Source organism: Polistes dominula, unplaced genomic scaffold (assembly GCF_049000335.1).
Source record: "Polistes dominula isolate Pdom_NZ unplaced genomic scaffold, Pdom_raw_medaka contig_19, whole genome shotgun sequence".
Lineage (NCBI taxonomy): Eukaryota > Metazoa > Arthropoda > Insecta > Hymenoptera > Vespidae > Polistes > Polistes dominula.
In genome coordinates this window covers 934,048-953,306 of record NW_028301058.1, presented here as the reverse complement: position 1 = coordinate 953,306, position 19,259 = coordinate 934,048, and the positions used below count along the sequence as shown (strand labels likewise).

At 24.5% G+C, this 19,259-nt stretch overlaps 1 protein-coding gene across 1 annotated transcript in view; it reads left to right on the top strand.

Moving 5' to 3' along the window:
* LOC107068866 (protein-lysine N-methyltransferase SMYD4) overlaps positions 1-19,259 on the top strand; it is a 29,278-nt gene continuing 10,019 nt past the window's right edge. Inside the window, exons 1-8 of the mRNA XM_015325688.2 lie at positions 1-963; positions 2,019-2,166; positions 7,626-7,738; positions 15,272-15,479; positions 15,807-15,928; positions 16,473-16,877; positions 17,887-18,088; positions 18,620-18,835. Coding sequence (XP_015181174.2) covers positions 579-963; positions 2,019-2,166; positions 7,626-7,738; positions 15,272-15,479; positions 15,807-15,928; positions 16,473-16,877; positions 17,887-18,088; positions 18,620-18,835 — 1,799 coding nt within the window. The 5' untranslated portion in view covers positions 1-578. The remainder of the gene's footprint in view (positions 964-2,018; positions 2,167-7,625; positions 7,739-15,271; positions 15,480-15,806; positions 15,929-16,472; positions 16,878-17,886; positions 18,089-18,619; positions 18,836-19,259) is intronic.

The following is a 19,259-nucleotide window of genomic DNA, read 5'->3' as shown; positions in this document are numbered from 1 at the left end:
GTTTAGGATGGGTCAAACTGTGCGTACCCGGAATAGATCGAGCTTGGTGAAACCATTTTACACGTTTGATACCACGAGAACCGTATAAACCACTTAACTACTATCTTCTTGAATCATCAACCATCATCTGGTTTATACGATAAGATTACTTGATCATCTTTTATTTATTATTTTTATAGAAAAGTGTTTCATGTGAATATATATATGAGTGTGTGTGTAATATGCAAGTAAAATGAGAAAAATGAAAAGAAATGTGTGTTGATCGTAACTCATGCTATTTATTGTTGTGTGTGCTTTATGCAACCTTGTTGAAAATTTCAATCAACATAAATAAATAAATAAATAAATAAATAAATAATAATTAAAAATTAATTTAAACTTGTTTAATATAACTTTGAAATATATTTCGTTAGAAGAATTAATTGAAAGTGAAATTAACAAAAGTTTAGTGTTTCAATTTTACAATAGAAACAAACAACTTGGTTTGACAAATACTAAAAAAAAAAAAAAAGAAAAGAAATAGAAGGAGTAGTTTTTATTTTGTCAAGTGTGAATAAAAAAAAAAAGGAAGTAACAAGATGGAGGATCTGTTTACAGGAGATATAGAAAGAGATGCTGCTGCTATGAGAAAAATAAGCAATCGTGAGACAAGTATTTCAGAGACTAGTGGTTTTTTGAAAAATTTTTTTAGGCTATCGCTTGGTCATGTTGGCGATGAGTGGATCGAAAATGATTTTAAAAATATTGATAACGATTATGATCGTGTACTTGCAGTTTATACTCATCCCAAATTTAAAAAATATCTTCATGAGGTATTATGTTGCGTTACACCATTCAGCAGAAATAGAAATGTTGTTTTAGCTAAGATGAAAAGAGTGGAAGCGAGTAAATTATTACGAGCACATGAATATGAAGATGCATTGAGATTAGCCAATGCTGCCATTTTGCTATCACCTGGCACTTGTAAGGAATTTTTTTCTTTTAGTCCTATTATTTTTCATTTTTCCTTTTTCTTTTTCTTTTTCTTTTTTCCAATAATTAGACGTGTCTTAATATTGTTTCCTTTTTTTTTGTTTTTTTTTTCTTTTTTTGATTTATAACGTTTATCAAATTTCTCGTTTACAATGATTATTATTGTTTATATATATATATATATATGTAATGTATAATTTGGAAAAGTTTTGTATTTATCACGAATTATATTATTAATAATTTTATTATATTATTATAGTTATAATAATTATTATATTAATTAATTATATTATTATATATAATATTATATTATATAATTATATAATTAATATTATATTATATATTTATATAATTAATATATAATATAAATTAATATATATAAAATAAATAATATATAGAATTATATAAAATAAAATATATTTGAAGCATGGAAATACGTTATTATTACAAACCAAATTATATGATATTTATATTTACATTATTTACATAACATAATGAGAAATATATATATATATATACAAAGATTAAAGGAGAAATTTGAATATCATAATCAGAAAGTATTATATATTTATAAATATTTTTCAAAATCGAACTTGTCAACGATCAAATTATATAAATAACAACATTTAAATGTAATTTAATAACAATAAGAATCTCTTCAAAACCAAAAAAAAAAAGATACTGTAGAAAACTTAAAAAGTATTGTTACTAAAATAACAAAATTATTTTCTAAAGGATTCTAAGTCAAGACTAAGTCAAGACTAAGTCAAGAACTAAGTCAATCTAACTCAATTCTTCAAACCTTTTTGAAACTCACTTTCAAGTTTCTTGTTTCTTTTTTAAGTTTGTTTTGTCTCTCTTTCAAATTTCTTGTCTTTCTCTAACTCTCTCTCTCTCTTTCTCTCTCTTATTAAACAACATTTATCTGACAATGATAGATCGACTTTGATAAGCCTTTATATTTTACATTTTCTATCGATAAACGTACCAATGAAGAAGAAGAAGAAGAGAGAAAAAAAACAAAAAGCTTTTTATTTATGTTGCAGCTGATATGGAAGCGATCGATTATGGTAGCAGTTTACTTCTTAGTTACTTGAAAAGGGCAGAAGTTTTTATCTGTATGAGTGATTATGAAAGGGCTTATGAAGATTTATGCTTGGCAGATGAAATTAAAGATGCACGATTAAAAATGGAGTAATGTTCAATTTTTACATGCACGTGTGTATATGATGATGTTTGTCTGTTGTTGTTGTGGTGTTTTTGTATGTAGCTTTATTTTATCTTTTTTTTTTTTTTTATTCTTACATATACACACACATATATACATATAAATATATATATATATGTACAAACTTCTCATACATTTTCAATATACATTTCAAAAACATTGAAAGAATATTTTTGTTTCTTGTTTTTTTTTTTTTTCGAAACACCATATAATAATTAAAATTTATTATTATTTTACAAATATTATTATTATTATTATTATTATTATTATTATTATTATTATTATTTAATAGAAATAAATGAAATAAAACGTTTATATTTTTTTTACATAGGATGGTACTACCCATCATTGATTAGAATTCGTAATAAATGTTAACTGTTTATGATGACTGATGATTATGACTGATGATTATGACACTTGTAATAAGTATGATACGAGAAAGAAAGAAAGAAAGAAAGAAAAAAAAAACCAACATAATATCTGATAAAAACGAAGAGAACGTGTTATTTATCGATCCTGTTTCTTCTTACAAAACCCACCCACCTCCCATCACCACCCCAAACACCCCCCGCCCCCTCCACCCCCACCCTGTGAATAATTCAAACAACTTGGTGTTTTATTATTTATACAAATGGACTCTTCTGTATTGTGTCGTAGCTTGTTTTGTCAGAATTTTTCTCAATCTTCTATTCCTTTCTCTCTCTCTCTGTCTCTCTCTCTCTCTCTCTCTATCTCAAAAAAAAGAAAGAGTAAAATTAAAGAAATGGAACAAACAGAGAGACAGGTATTAAAACATTTTTTCTAAAAATCTTTGCAAATGTCGAATTTGTTGATGTGTCTCGATTGTGTGATTAAGGGGTTTGTTTATTGCCAATATATTGGAGAATGAGTTAAGAGATCGAGGATAAGTAGCGTGTTATCTGTCGTTAAAAACGAGACAGCTTTTAGTAACCACCCCTATCCGCCCCCTAACTTCAGTCTCAACCTCCTCACCCAATAATCTCCTCCCCTTTTCACATTTCTCAAACGCTAAAAGGCTTATCGTAAAAATAATCTATCGTATCGATCGTCTATCATCTATACGTGTTTAAATATATATATATATATATATATGGGGTGGTGGAGAGGGAATAAATGGTGGATAATGGAAGAGGATTATGATATATGCGTCTAATATGAGATATCAAATTTTTACGATGTATTTTTGAAATAAAACAATATATATATATATATATATATATATATATATATATATATATATATATATATATATATATATATAATTCATGTTTAATATTATAGAAAAAGTTTGTTAAAAATTATTTATATTATTACAAATGTTAAAATAATATTTATAATGAATTTTCTTCTTTTTTTTTTTTTTATCTTTACTTATATATAAATTTACATACATATTTTTTTGTTTCAAATTAAAAATAATAATAATATTAAAAAATTGTTTTTAAATATATATATATATATATATATAATACAATATAATATATTTTTAATTATTAAATTTAATTAATATTTTTAAATTAAAAATCATATTTCACTTTTTTTGTTTTAATTCTATTAAAAATTTATATTAATTATGAGAATGATATAACGTTAAGTAATAGGTAGTTAAAAACAAATTATAAAATATATTATTTTATATTTAAATAAAATAATGGAAGAAAGAAATCGATAAACGTGTAGAGAATAGATAAATAAATAAATATATGTTTGTTGTGTTACATAGATATATCATATGCCGTTGTCTTGTAAATAGATAGATAGATAGATAGATAGATAGATAGATAGATAGATAGATAGATAGATAAATAGACATTGAAGTATCCTAGAATGCATTTTTATGGATCAATGCTCGAACTATTCAACCTTCTACTTGTTAGTTTTATTCTTTTATCTACAATATCGTAAATCTTTGAAATCTGTAAATATCTGTAATAAAACATTACCAATACTTTCTCATCAATATTCTTTTATATAATATAAATAATATCAATTCTAGTTAAAGAGAATATATTTCGTGTACAGAAATATTACAATTTTATTTCAAAATATATAATAGATTATTTATATATAAAATTCTATTTAATTTATCAATTAATTTAAACATATATATATATATACTCGATTAAATAAACTAAAATAAATGAGAATATAAAAAATGTTTATAAATTTATCATTGACATATTACATGCATGTTTTCATTGTGCACGATGATTGTAAAATGAAATGAAAAAAAAAAAAAATGCATATATATAAATGTATATAAAATGCATATAAAAATTAATTGAAACATTAAAAAAAAAAAAAAAGAAAAATATCTGAGATAGAATATTTCAATAAAAAATATATACTAGACTAATACTTTTCATTGACATATTTAATATTGTATCAAGTATATAAAACTACCAGAAAGAGAATTAAATTTGCATTAGGGTTGCATTAAAGGTTGTTCAGAAGAATATTTACAGTGTATCATACTCATAATTATAAAGTTTATTTTGTGCTATAATATAATGTTAAGTAGTTTTGGTAATGTTTTTTAATAATTCAGCATACTTTACCACGTGCACAAATTATTAAAAGTATTTGTTGTGAAGAAAATATTGAACCCTAAAAAAAAAGAAAAAAAAACACACCCTTTCCTCAGAACATAATTTCTGACCAATTTACAATTAATTAATTAGAAAAAAAAAAAAAAAAAAGAAGAATGTTGAAAAAGAAAAACCAAGTACAATTACAAAAATAAAAGACAAATAGAATAAAAATAGAAATTAAATAAATAGGAGCTTCCTCCCTCCCCCCACACACACACACACACACCTTTTTACCAGCCCACAGGACACCCTACGTACGAAAAGAAAATAACTCGATTGAAAATGATCCTATTTTTTATTTAAATGAAACAAAAAAAAAACAAAGAGAAAATAAAAAACAAAATAATAGAAAAATAATACAACGTTGTATTGAATTAATAAAAAAAAAAAAACAAAAAAAAAAATGAATATAGAACTGTAGAGAAAAAAAAGGTTTATGAAAAGTGTTTTCATGCACGTTCCATTTTCACCGGGGATGGTCTTGCAACAACAACAGAGGGAATAAAAAATAAAAAAAAAACACTCACACACAAAAAAATATGTTATTTCGCCGTTGGCATGATCGATCGATGCATAAAGTTTGCTTTCTCTTGCTCTTTCTCTCTTTCTCTTTACGTAGAGAACTATGGTGTGTTTCGAGACTGGTACCGATCGATCCTCCAACCCTTTTACTTCATCTACCCTTTCACTGCTATACTAACCTAGGATTAACCCTTGTTCGTACGAACAAACCTTTCCCAACGAATCCAAAAGTATTGAAACTTTATTCGATACAAAAAAATCTATAATTTGATATACATATATAAATATATATATATATATATATATATATATATCTAGTGTTTGTATTTTATATATTATTATTATTATTTTAGTTAAAATATGAAATATTATTATTTTATTTAGAATACACAATTATTTATATATTATTATTTAGTTATAATATTAATTAGTAAAAATATTAAAATATTTTTTATATTTATATATACTATTTAGATATATATATATATATATATTTTTTTTTTGTATATATTTTATATATACTGTTTGTATTTTGTATATTATTTTATTGTAGTTAAACTACTCAATTATTTTAGTTACAATTATTTATATATATTACAAACTATTTTTCATTGTATTTTATTTTTAATTTTATATTTACATTAGACAGACACCACTATAAAATAATATTGCGAATTATTTGTTTATTATAAACTATCCTATCTTTCAAGTTGGATGAAACTGCACACAGTGTGCAAAATTTTATTGAAATCGGTTCAGTAATTTAGGAGTCCATTGCGGACAAACAACGTGACACATAATTTATATACATTAAGATAAATATATATATATATATATTTAATTTACGTATAACATTATTTTAAATTTAATTAATTTTAAAGTACAAACCTTGAAATAATTTTTTAAATAATTATATATTATATTATTATTATTATTATTATTAAATAATATTATATATATATTAATATATATATGTGTTGAACGTGATATGGAAATGAAGTATATCGATGAAATTCTGTAAAGTTTGAAATCAAGTGAATGTCTTCGTAAATAGTTTCATCGTCAAATATCGTATAAACAAAAGAGACAAAGGCATAGAGATAAAGATAAAGAGATAAAGAGATAGAGAGATAAAGATAGATATATAGATTAAAACGTGTTAGATAAGAATTTAACAACATTCTTCGCGAAACATAAAATTCACGAAATTTCATGACACTTTTGAGGATATCTCTCACCTTAGAGTATCTTCATGGTATTCACACGAATGTAAGGGTGTAACTTTTCATTCTTCACCTTTAATAAAGATGACGTTGACTATATAAAATGCTATCTAACAATATATATATATGTCATGTTACCTGAGTTACGATAACAAGCTAATTAATTATCCGTGAGAAAATGTGTGAGAAAATTTGTACTTCAGCAAGGATTATTCTGTTATCTACGTTACTTGATGTATTACTTGATGTACACACTATATGATATGTGTGTATATATGTGTATATGTGTATATGTGTATATGTTGGTATGTATTGGGTGTAACAAAAATACTTTCAATTAAAGTTAACAAGTTGACTCATATTTATATTACTCATATGTAAAGATGAATATTAACATATTCTCATTATGGTTACTATGCAAATGATTTATTATTTATATAAATTATAATTATATATTTATATATATTATAATCTATTTTTTATTTTATTTTTTATTTTAATTTTAATTTTAATTAACTATTACTGTACTTTACTTTACTTTAGTATTACTTACTATTACTTTAATAATAATAATACATATATACATATATATATATAATTTAATTTTATGTAATTAATTCTTTGATTAAAATTACTTGTTGTTGTTTTTTTTTTTTTAATTTTTATATACTGTGTGTGTTTTATGTTCCAAGTTTATTTTCTTTTCTTTTCTTTTCTTTTTTCTTTTCTTCTCTTTTTCTCTTTTTCTCTCTGTAAAAAAAAAAAATATCTGCATTAATTAAATTCGTTAAAATAATGTGAGAATAAATTTTCATGAAAAAGTAATTTTAATAAGAAAAAAAAAAGAGAAAAATATTATTGAATTATTAGAATTATTTTTTTCTTTTTTGTTTTTTCAAAAAATAAAAAAAAATAAAAATTGTACATTAACATTAACATTTGTGTTGAAGTTTACGTAATTGAATTTAATGTAATGAATGGGATGAAAAAAGTACTTACGTCGTTACTATGTACACATGTGCAAATCATTTGTAATATTATGATCAATTAATTTATTTATATTTTCAGTAATGTTATAGAACTTAGGAAGAACTTTGTAAAAAAACGTATGGAAAAGACAGACATTAAGATACCAGCACCTTTCAATGAATTTGAACTTTATCCAGTAATTGCAACAAGACGTATGTATAATCATTAAATATTATTATTATTATTATTATTATTATTATTATTATTTTCATACATTATAGAAATAGAACAAAATTAATCAATTAATTTAAAATGTTTTACGAAAAAAAAAAAAAAAAAAAAAGCTGAACAATTATAATAATAATTTATATGTGATAATTATTAAATTTTGATGAAAAAATCAAAAACCGATCACTGAAAAAATTGATCTTCAGTGTCATCATGCGTATCAAAACTATGACAAATTTAATTTAAAAATAAAACAAATAAAACAAAATAAAAAAACTAACAAAATATAATTGAAACTTGTCAACATTAATTAAAATTAAAAATTAAAATTCGTGAAACGCTCAAACGTTTATATAATAAAACAAAAGTAATTTGAACAAATTCAATAATTAAAACATGAACATAAAAAAAAGACAAAAAATCAAAACAAATCTTCCTTCCCGAAAGAATTGCTTTTTAATATAAAAAAAAAAAAAAGAAACCAGGTTTGAAATATCTAAGTTGATATTTGATTGGTTTGTTAAGCAATTGATTAACATAACTAATGTATGCAAATGAATTAGAGGTTGTAACAGGGAGTGTTCGATAACCGTCTATGTTATACCAACGTATAGATTGTATAATCTATCCTAACATCTTGTATTACCTTGAAATAATATTGTCTTAGAGTGAAACTTGTAATTGGTAGTACGTGTAATCCTAGGATAACGAGAAAGTTAGAGTTAGTTATAGAGAAAGAGAAAGACATGAGTAGAGATTGGGTATGATGGATCACATTACTTCTTAAGTTAAGGTTGCAATCAAGAAGAATGAAGAAAATCACAAATTAAACATCCTAAAATATCTGACTAAGCTTATATTGGGGGGAAGGGGGAAGAGGGGAAGGAGGGAGGGAGGGGGAAGGTTAAACAAGAAAGAGTGACGTTTTGACTAACCATAAGTGTTCCATAAGTGTTTCTATAAGTTATCTTGATAACGATCAACTAGGATGAAGAGAAGTTTAGGAAACATTGTTACTTGTATTTCTTTTTTTATTAGGATTATTTTTACTATTAAAAAATAGTATATACTATAATAATAATATATCATGATATAATTAAATATACAATAATATAATATACTACGATATAATAAAATATACAATAATATAATATAATATAAAATGATATAATATAATATACCATAATATAGTACAATATAATTTAATATAATATACTATTATATAGTATAATATAATATAATTTAATATATATATATATATATATATATACTATAATTTAATATACTATAATATAATATACTATAATATAATATAATATAATTTAATATACTATAATATAATATAATATATAATTTAATATAATATACTATTATATAGTATAATATAATATAATTTAATATATATATATATATATATATACTATAATTTAATATACTATAATATAATATACTATAATATAATATAATATAATTTAATATACTATAATATAATATAATATATAATTTAATATAATATAGTATACTATAATATAATATAATTTAATATATTATACTTTTAATATACTATAATATAATATAATATACTAAAATATAATAAACTATAATATAATATACCATGATCTAATAAAATATACCCTAATGTAACTTAATATAATATATTATAATTGTCATTTATTACATCTCTGTCCTTTTTTATTAATATTATTTTTACACATAAAAAAACAATACATACCATACTATATAATATAATATATAATATAATATCATAACTAAATAATTAATAATATAATTTTCATGATAATATTTAATATACAAATACAATTTTATTTTTTTTTCTAATCACATTTTAATAGAGAAATCATAAAAATTATTATAAATCATTTCAAATAATGAAAGGTGAAAAATAATGATTAATTGTATAAAAGATGTAATAAGATCCAAATTGTGATATTAGGTAGGATATATAATACTACCTAACAACACCATGATCGAAATATCGATTCGTTGAGAAAAGCCAAACATGATTTCAGTTGCACGATAATTTTGTTAGGGTGTGTATATATTCTCTCGTGCGTGTCTGGAATAATATAAGGAGGGTTGAAACAAAAAAGGTACAAACTAGTAGAAACTGTATGAACTGTATGGTAGACAAAGGTCTTTAACCCTAAACCTCTAAACCTTTGATCTCTCTTGAACACATCTATATATCTATATATATATATATATATAGAGAGAGAGAGATATCACACACCTATATACAATATATATCTATATATATATATATATATATATATATATATATTTTATTTCTATAATAAATCCTTGTCATAATTATTTAATAACATTGAAATATAATTCTTCTCAGATTACAGTTAAATCTAATTCATTAGATTTATTTATGTCTTTTATACGTGGTTTATTATTTAATAATAAAACATATACACCATGATTGTACGTGAATTGATTTGAAATGTTCATAACTTCTAAACAACATAAAATTTATTATTTTTTAATTATTATTTTGCTTTTTATTTATTTTGAATTAATATAATTGAACCAACAATATATTTTATGATGAATATAATACATATATTAATATTTAATTAAAATATAATAATAATTAATATAGTATATATTATATAATATTAATTTATATAAGTTTAATATATAACATATAATATATAATAATAATAATAATAATAATAATATTGAACAAATATTTTATTTTATTTTTAATTTATAATATATAATATTAATACTGTATACAAATATTAATAATAATAATAATAATAATAATAATTAATGTGAGATTGCAAATGAATAAAATTATATATACACTTAATTAATTGGAAAAAATAATAATAATTAATATACTATAATAATAATAATAATAATATTTAAATAAATTATTAATATGAGGAAAACACATGTGTTTTGCATCAGGGATGATACCTTTCGAATAATATATTTATTGTCACCCTCCTTGACATGGATCACACGAAGGACAACATTGTTGACGGCGACAACTAGGGTTGTTACACCATAACCCTTCTCCCACCCCCACCCCCACTCCCTTGCCCCCTTTTCCCTCTTCTCCATCGAGTTACCTGTCTCTCTTTCTCTTCTCTCACGTTGAGTTCTACCTTTCGTTAGATAACAAGATTCGCTTAGACACAGTCGACACTACCTACATTCAAAATTATCCTCGAAACAAGGCATAGTATTTGATAAACGTGACGGGATCCATTGAGATGAATAAACGTACTTAAAAAAAAAATTCTTTATTGAAAATAAACCTTAAATGTGTTAAGAAAAACTTGAACACATTGTTTTCGAAATTAAAAGTATTCGGGGTTGCATTTGATCAAATGAATTTTTTACTTTGAAACTGTATAATGAAATCGTTGGAAATAATAATTAAAATATGTATGAATTTTTGATTTACACCCGTTATAATAATGATGAAAATCATGATGATGATAATAATGATGATGATGATAATGATGATGATGTAAGTTGAAATTTGAAAATAGTATTTTTTGAAAGGATGAACTCTTATGTAAAGATAGAAAATGAATCTTGGTTTTACTTTAAATGAACAAAAGGAGGATGGGGGTTGTGGGGGTTGTGGGGGTTGTGGCGGGGAGAGGAGGGTGAGACAATTTTAGTTTGGAAGAATGCATCAATGCATAACTTTACGATATTGGCATTCCTTACGAAAAGACTTTACTTGGTGAAAAACTATTAGGATAAATTAACTTTGAAAATTGTTGAAACGAGAACATAGTAAACTTATTCTATACCTTTTTTCAAAATTAACATTCTTATTCTTGTTTTTGAAAGAAAAAAAAAAAGTAAACGCTGACCTAAACGATAAACTTATTATTCATTATATTAATATAAGAAGATGAAATATGAACAACAAATGAAAAAATAACGAATTGAACAAAATTGAAAAGAAAAAAATAATAATAATAATAAAAATATATCAAGTTTGAAAAAATATACATATATATATATATTATTTATTGTATATTATTTTTTATTATTTAATTAACTTTTTCTTTTTTTTTTTTTTTTTTTTTGATATGGTATAGTATTATAGTAATAAATACGAAATATAGTAATTTTTCTGCTAGAGATCACGACATGAAAGATGATGGCCTTCCTCCTCCTCTCCTCCACTCCATATCCCCTGTACCAACCCTCTGTTCAACCCCCTGATACGATTTGAAAGCGAGAAAACGTGGAAAACGATTGAGAGAGGATTTCCATATCATTGTACTTTGCTTCCTTTATTCCTGCAGAGCATTGTCATCACCGTACAGTTGGTACGAGTAATCTGTTCTGATAGTAATCGATGTTTTCATCCCTTTGCTTCTAAGGGATTGCAAATAAAAAAGGCTGGAATACAACTCATTCTAAAACTCTCTTCTGTTCTCTTCTCTTCTCTTCTCTCTCTCTCTTTCTCTTTCACTATTAATTGCTTTCTTTATTTTTTTTCCTTTTTCTTTTGTGGTTTCTTTTTTTTCTTTTTCTTTTTTATCTTTGCACATTAAAAACAAATCAGAGCAAATATAACTAAAACGAAAACTATTTTAACAGTTTTTTATTTGTTTGTTTTAATCCCACATAGACTTAAAATATTCTAAACATCTTGAAATTTAAGACTACATCTTTTTTTTCTCGAAAAATTGCAATTTAAATAGCCAATGATTGCTAATTTATAAAAAATGACGTGCATACTCGTCGATAGATAAATTCTTCGTCACTTTTTCAATGACGAGTATACTCGTCGTTAGACAAATTCTACGTCACTTTTTCAATGACGAGTATACTCGTCGTTAGACAAATTCTTACTCACTTTTTCAATGACGAGTATACTCGTCGTTAGACAAATTCTACGTCACTTTTTCAATGACGAGTATACTCGTCGTTAGACAAATTCTACGTCAATTTTTCAATGACGAGTATACTCGTCGTTAGATAAATACTTCTTCACTTTTTCAATGACGAGTATACTCGTCGTTAGACAAATTCTACGTCACTTTTTCAATGACGAGTATACTCGTCAATAGATAAAATCTTCGTCCAAAAAAAAAAAAAGTAAAATGAAATGATGAAAGATAAAATGAAATTTTTTTTTTATTGTAATTTATCTTTTTTGTTCATACAAATAGTCTGTTAAATGTACATACATATATATACACGTGCATATATGTATATATTATATATATGGAAAACTGATCAAGTCGCGGTGGGATAAAGTTTTCTCTTTCTCTCTCTTTCTCTCTCTTTCTCTCTTGTTTGGCAATCATTTATTTCAGTGGCAAATACTCTGTTCTCTCGGTTCGTAAAATATCGGATTTCCCGTGGAAACGAGGCGTGCACAGTTGAGAATGGTTGTTGAACAATTCCATGCATTTGTGAGAGGAGCGAACACGTTGAAAAAAATATCGGTGAATATTATTCCATCAATGTTTCGTCAAACTATAAGCCACACACATATGCATATACACACATGCACATATGCACATCTACTATGATGTTCGATATAAATCGATCGATCTTTCGAAGATGATAGTTGTTACTATTTATGGGAAAAATATGTTTTTTTCGATCGTCCCCTTCCCCAATACTCGTTAAATTTTTTTTATACTGAAAAATATCATCCAGTATAAATAATCGAAACGAAATAATAAACATATATATACATAAATGTATATGTGTATTTCTTTGTGTGTGTGTATGTGGGGATTAGATTTTGGTGTATTCATGCATTGGAATTGTATTTAAATTTATAATAATTGTTTTTTGTTTTTTTTTTGAATTTTGTAAATGATTGAAATTTTGTTGTTAAATCTATGTTTGAAAAATCATTTATTATTTGTTAACATGTAGAATACTTGTTATTTATTTATCATTAATTGTTCAAATAATAATAATTAATAATAATTTATATAAACGTAATTAATTTAAACAAAACATAGAATGTTGAATTATCCTAACCAAAGCCCTTAGAATCAAGTGTTGAACATTCTGTTTTCCTAAAGCTTCATGAGTATATACCACCATATATATATATATAACAGAGTATAAATGTAAACTGACATACTAAAGATGAAATAACATCCTCTCTATATGGAAAACATAATCCAGTATACTAACAGCAAATAATATATCCAACTTCCAATTTCGAATTCTGTTAAGTATCTAAACAACAATTGTTCACTTGTGAAATAATATATACAATTTATTATACAATTGCCTAAGATGCAATTAATTGATCAATGAAGCAATTAAAAAATAAGATTAATATTTATATTATTAATTTACTTATTAAATATACTTAAATAATTACTTAATAAATATATTTAAATTAAATACTTAAATATAATTAACCATTGCTTATACCACCCTTCCTGGAGTAACACGCTTACCACACCCGAGTCTTTTGGACCCGGGCAAGAAAAATTGTTATAAACAAAAAACTATTGCATAGATTTAATTCAAAATTTTTTTCGACACTTCTTTAATACTTACTTAAAAGACTATAATAGGTTTTATAGCTTTAAATTAAATTTAAATATGTTGAACAAAATTATCAAAGTTGAGTACAATTGAGAAAAATGACGACACTCATGTTGCAAAAAAAGGTCTGGGTCATTTGGACCGAAGTGTGGTAAACAAAGGTTAATTAAATGTCATTAAATATATGTCTTAAAATATTATAATAATTAAATAAATAAAATAATCATGTAATCTAAGATGCAACTAATTAAATATATATATATATATATATATATATATATATATATATATATATATATATATATAATATATAGTCAAATGAATTTTATTGATGTTTGTATTAGAAAAAAACAAAGAATACAAAAGAATAAAAAACTAGAAAAAAAAAGAAAAGCTCAGCTCAATAATAGAATATTATCGAAGTTCTTTGTGAAAGGACACACACACACACACACACACAAAAAAGGGTTATGGGAATCCGATGTGAAAGATAGATCCCTTCAAGATTTGATCTTGTCGATATTACCATGTATCTATAAATACATGCATGCAAACATTATGCAGAATATATCAAAAGGGAATAGGAAAACCAATATATTGTCCAGAAAATATATTCCACGATCCCTTTATTTTTTTTTTTTTTTTTTTTTTTAACACAATACATTTCTTTATAGTTCTGAACAATCTTTTTTTTTCTTTCTTTTAATAAATAATAATAAAAATAAAAGTATTAAATTGTTAGATACAAGATGAATATTTAATAACATTATTATTATTATTATTATTATTATTATTATTAAAGTATGATTAATATAAGGATAATTAATAAATGAATAAAGTAATAATTGACAAATTTATATATATATGTCAAATTGAATTTTTTTTTATTGCATTGATTGATTGATTGATGTTTTTAAACAAACATTAATTGAAATACATTTTGAAAGAAACGTAAATTAGGAAATTGTTGTGTTTATCATTAACAGGTGAATTACCAGAAATAATTGGTGAGAGACATCCAGTAATGGTAAATGCATCAGCTAAATTGGACGTTAGATACACGGAACAGGCTGGAAACGAAATTTATGCGAAAGAAAGAATTAGAACTGGTGAAGTTTTGGTTGTTGAGGAACCTTTAGTCTGGTATCTTTTAAACAATTTTCATGGTGATCATTGTACACACTGTCTTGATAGGTAAATGTCCAATTTTAAAGAAGAAGAAGAAGAAAAAACAAAAACAAAAACAAAAACTCAAGTGCAAGTTGCACGCGTACTTTGCGAAAATTCAAAGTTGGGGTTTTTTTTTTTTTTCTTTTTTTTTTTTTTTTGAAAACAAATCATCAAACGAACAATTATTTTTCTCTATAATTTCCATTTATTTTCTTATGTAGAATGAATCACAACCCCCCCCCCGCCGCCTCCCCGCCCGCCCGTTTTCGCTTGTTCCACCAGTTACAGATCACCCTGTATATGTATATAAAATTTATTGGAAATGTATTGGGATATAATTTTTGTCTTCAGATTATTTGCACCGCTTGGTTGTCCGAATTGTTTTGACATAGCTTTTTGTAGCAGAAAATGCAGGGATATTGCATTATCAACGTATCACAAATATGAATGCAGACTTCAGAATCTTATGGATGGTAAGTTGGATAAATTTCGTTCTTTCTTTCTTTTTTGTTGTTGTTGTTGTTATTTTTTTTGTCAATGCAATTTTATTGTCACCTATTTAAAAAAATATCATGTGGGCAGATCACACGTGTTAGAAGTGGAAACCTTGAAAAATCTAAGTTTCGAGAGAATGAGACGACTGCAGAATATCTGAAGTAGGATAATTGTAGGGTTGCGTCAGGGTTGCGTCAGGGTTAATTTATTAATAATTAGTATTATATTGAAATTAAATATTATAAATATATAATATAATACATTAAATATAATATTTTAATATAATATACTATAGGGGTGTCCCGCCACGCGTTTGCTGTGGCTCACAATCAGTCCGATACACAATAATATAATATTGCAAATTATTTGTTTATTATAAACTATCCTGTCTTTCAAGTAGGATCAAATTGCACACAATGTGTTGAATTTGATTAAAATCGGTTCAGTAGTTTAGGAGTCCATTGCGGACAAACAACGTGACACATAATTTATATATATGACATTTAATTTGTTATTGTGTAGGTTCTGGTATGAGTACAGCGTGCTATTTAGCATTTAGGGGTGTCGCCAAAGAAGGTTTAGATAATTGTTTAAAAATTTATGATGCTCTTAATAAAACAGATGATAAAACTGATGATAAAAAAGATGGAGGTGAAAAGAAATTAAGTAAATCGGCAAAAAGGAGGCTTAGGAAAAAAATGGCAAGTAGTAATATGGCAAGTAATTTGAGTGAAAATTTGGCATCGATGTCATTGAAGGAAAGTGAAAAAGAGCCAGAGAAAAAAATCGATACAACATTGTATGAATTATTTAATCATAGTTCGCAAAAGGAGACGACTGATTTGTTTTTTAGAACATTGGTAGCTGCATTTTTATTGAGATGTTTACAAAAAGTTAATTTCTTTAAAACAACCTCTGGCGATGATGGTAATTATTATTATTATTATTGTTATTATTATTATTTAAAATATTTAAATATAATATTTATTATTTTATATTATTATATTAATTTAAATAAATAAGAAGAAAATTAGTTTTAATTATTAATAATATTATTAATAATATTTTATATATTATAATTAAATAAATATTTATAATTATAGAAAAAACAATTTTATTATTATTATTATTATTATTATTATTATTATTATTATTATATAAATAATATTATTATAGAAATTAATTGTTATATAATAATATAATAAAAATTAACTACACAATGAATTATAATATTAAACAATATTAATATATCATACCCCGTGGGGGTGGCGGGGAAGAATACCCCCCAGTAATCCCTGCTTGTCGTAAAAGCCGACTAAAAGGGAAACCCATGAAAAATGGATTAAAAATAAAAACATATGAAAAACCAAACAATTATCAAATATTATTGAATTATATTATTAACACTAGATTTACGAACTGAGCCAATTTGACTCATCTCCAATTTTTTTAATACATATATACAAAACTTACATATTATTTTTTTTTAAAATACATGTTGTTCTTAAGTTACCTAATGAAATATATTTAAATATTAATCCTACCCTCTATTCAAAATCTTTCATTTAAACAATGTTTGTAAGTCATTAAAAAATATTGAACAAAACATCCGTAAATCTAGTGTTAACACGTTGAGCGCCACACTTATTTTCAAATAAGTCCCTGCCAGAGCCACGCACACCAATAAGAAATATCATATCATACGTTGTCAGTCATTTGTGACTGACGAGGCCTTAACCAAAAGTCTACTGTCAGTCATCGATGTCTGACGTGGCGCTCAACGTGTTCAAATATTAAAATTAGAATAAATAATTGTAATTAAAAAAAACACACACACACTCACGCACGCACGCACTTAGATGTGCACACACACACACACACACACACACACACATATCAAAGATTTCTAATTTAGTTTTTGATTTTGATTTTACAGATGTACCAAACGATGATGAATTAAAGGTTGCTTCGTTGATATTAAATACTATGCAATCAATTCCATTCAATTGTCACATGGTTTATGAAACTAAGTTCACAGGTAATGAATTTCTACCACGTAGACATATAGTGACTACAGCAGTTGCAATTTATCCAACCGCTAGACTTTTCAATCACGAATGCGCTCCTGCTGTGGCAAGGTAAAAAAAAAAAAACCACCACTACAACAACAACAACAAAAATAAATAAATAGAAAAATAATAAATAAAAAAGCGAAAAAAAAAAGTATTACAAAATCAAATTTTGTTGATTTACAAAAGTTTTGTAACCATTAGCCAAAAAAAAAAATGTTACAACAAGCAAGAACAATATAACCCATTACCCCTTTATAATACAAAAATACACAAAAAAAAATAAATAAATAAATTAACTGTATAATGTTATTCAAATTGAAAATTATTTTTACAATAATTTTATATATATATTTTTTTTAATTAATTTAAAATAAAATAGAATTTATATAATATTATTTAAATTACATTTAAAAAAAAAACAAAATAAAAAATAATTCAAAAATGCTTTCCCAAAAAATGGGCCATTGTGTAAAGCTGGGTAATGGGTTAAAAATGAAATAAATAAATAAATAAATGAAAAAATAACCGAATTTTAATATTAACCAATAATAATTATTATTATTATTATTATTATTATTATTATTATTATTATTATAGATATAACATTCAGAAAGGTGTAATTATACGAGCTGCTAGACCATTTCAACCTGGTGAATCGATTCCAGATTCTTATGGTCCTTGCTTTGAGCGTGATCCTTATACTCAACGTCAAGTAACTCTTTTGGGTAGATATTGGTTTAAATGTAAATGTAAACCTTGCGAAGAGATGTGGCCATTGGGGAAATATATGAACAACTCCTTGACAAAAATAAGGTAAGACTAACTACACTCGAATACGCTATCTGGTGGCTAAATTTAAAATTAGAGTAGATAGGTCGAATTGCTACGTCACGTGATGGGATCTCTAGCACTTGAATACATACGCTATCTGGTGGCTAAATTCAAAATTAGAGTAGATTGGTCGAATTGCTACGTCACGTGATGGGATCTCTAGCACTTGAATACATACGCTATCTGGTGGCTAAATTCAAAATTAGAGTAGATAGGTCAAATTTTGCTACGCCACGCCCCCTCTGCCAGAGATTCCCCAATATTTTGAAAGTGGACTTTGAAAGAAACTCCATCCTATGTTGCAAATCAAAATATTAAAAAAAGATTTATACGTGTTTCAATGCAATTAAAATGAGGTTATACTGCTTAAATGTACGTGATGGTGTTCAATTTATAATTTCTGTTA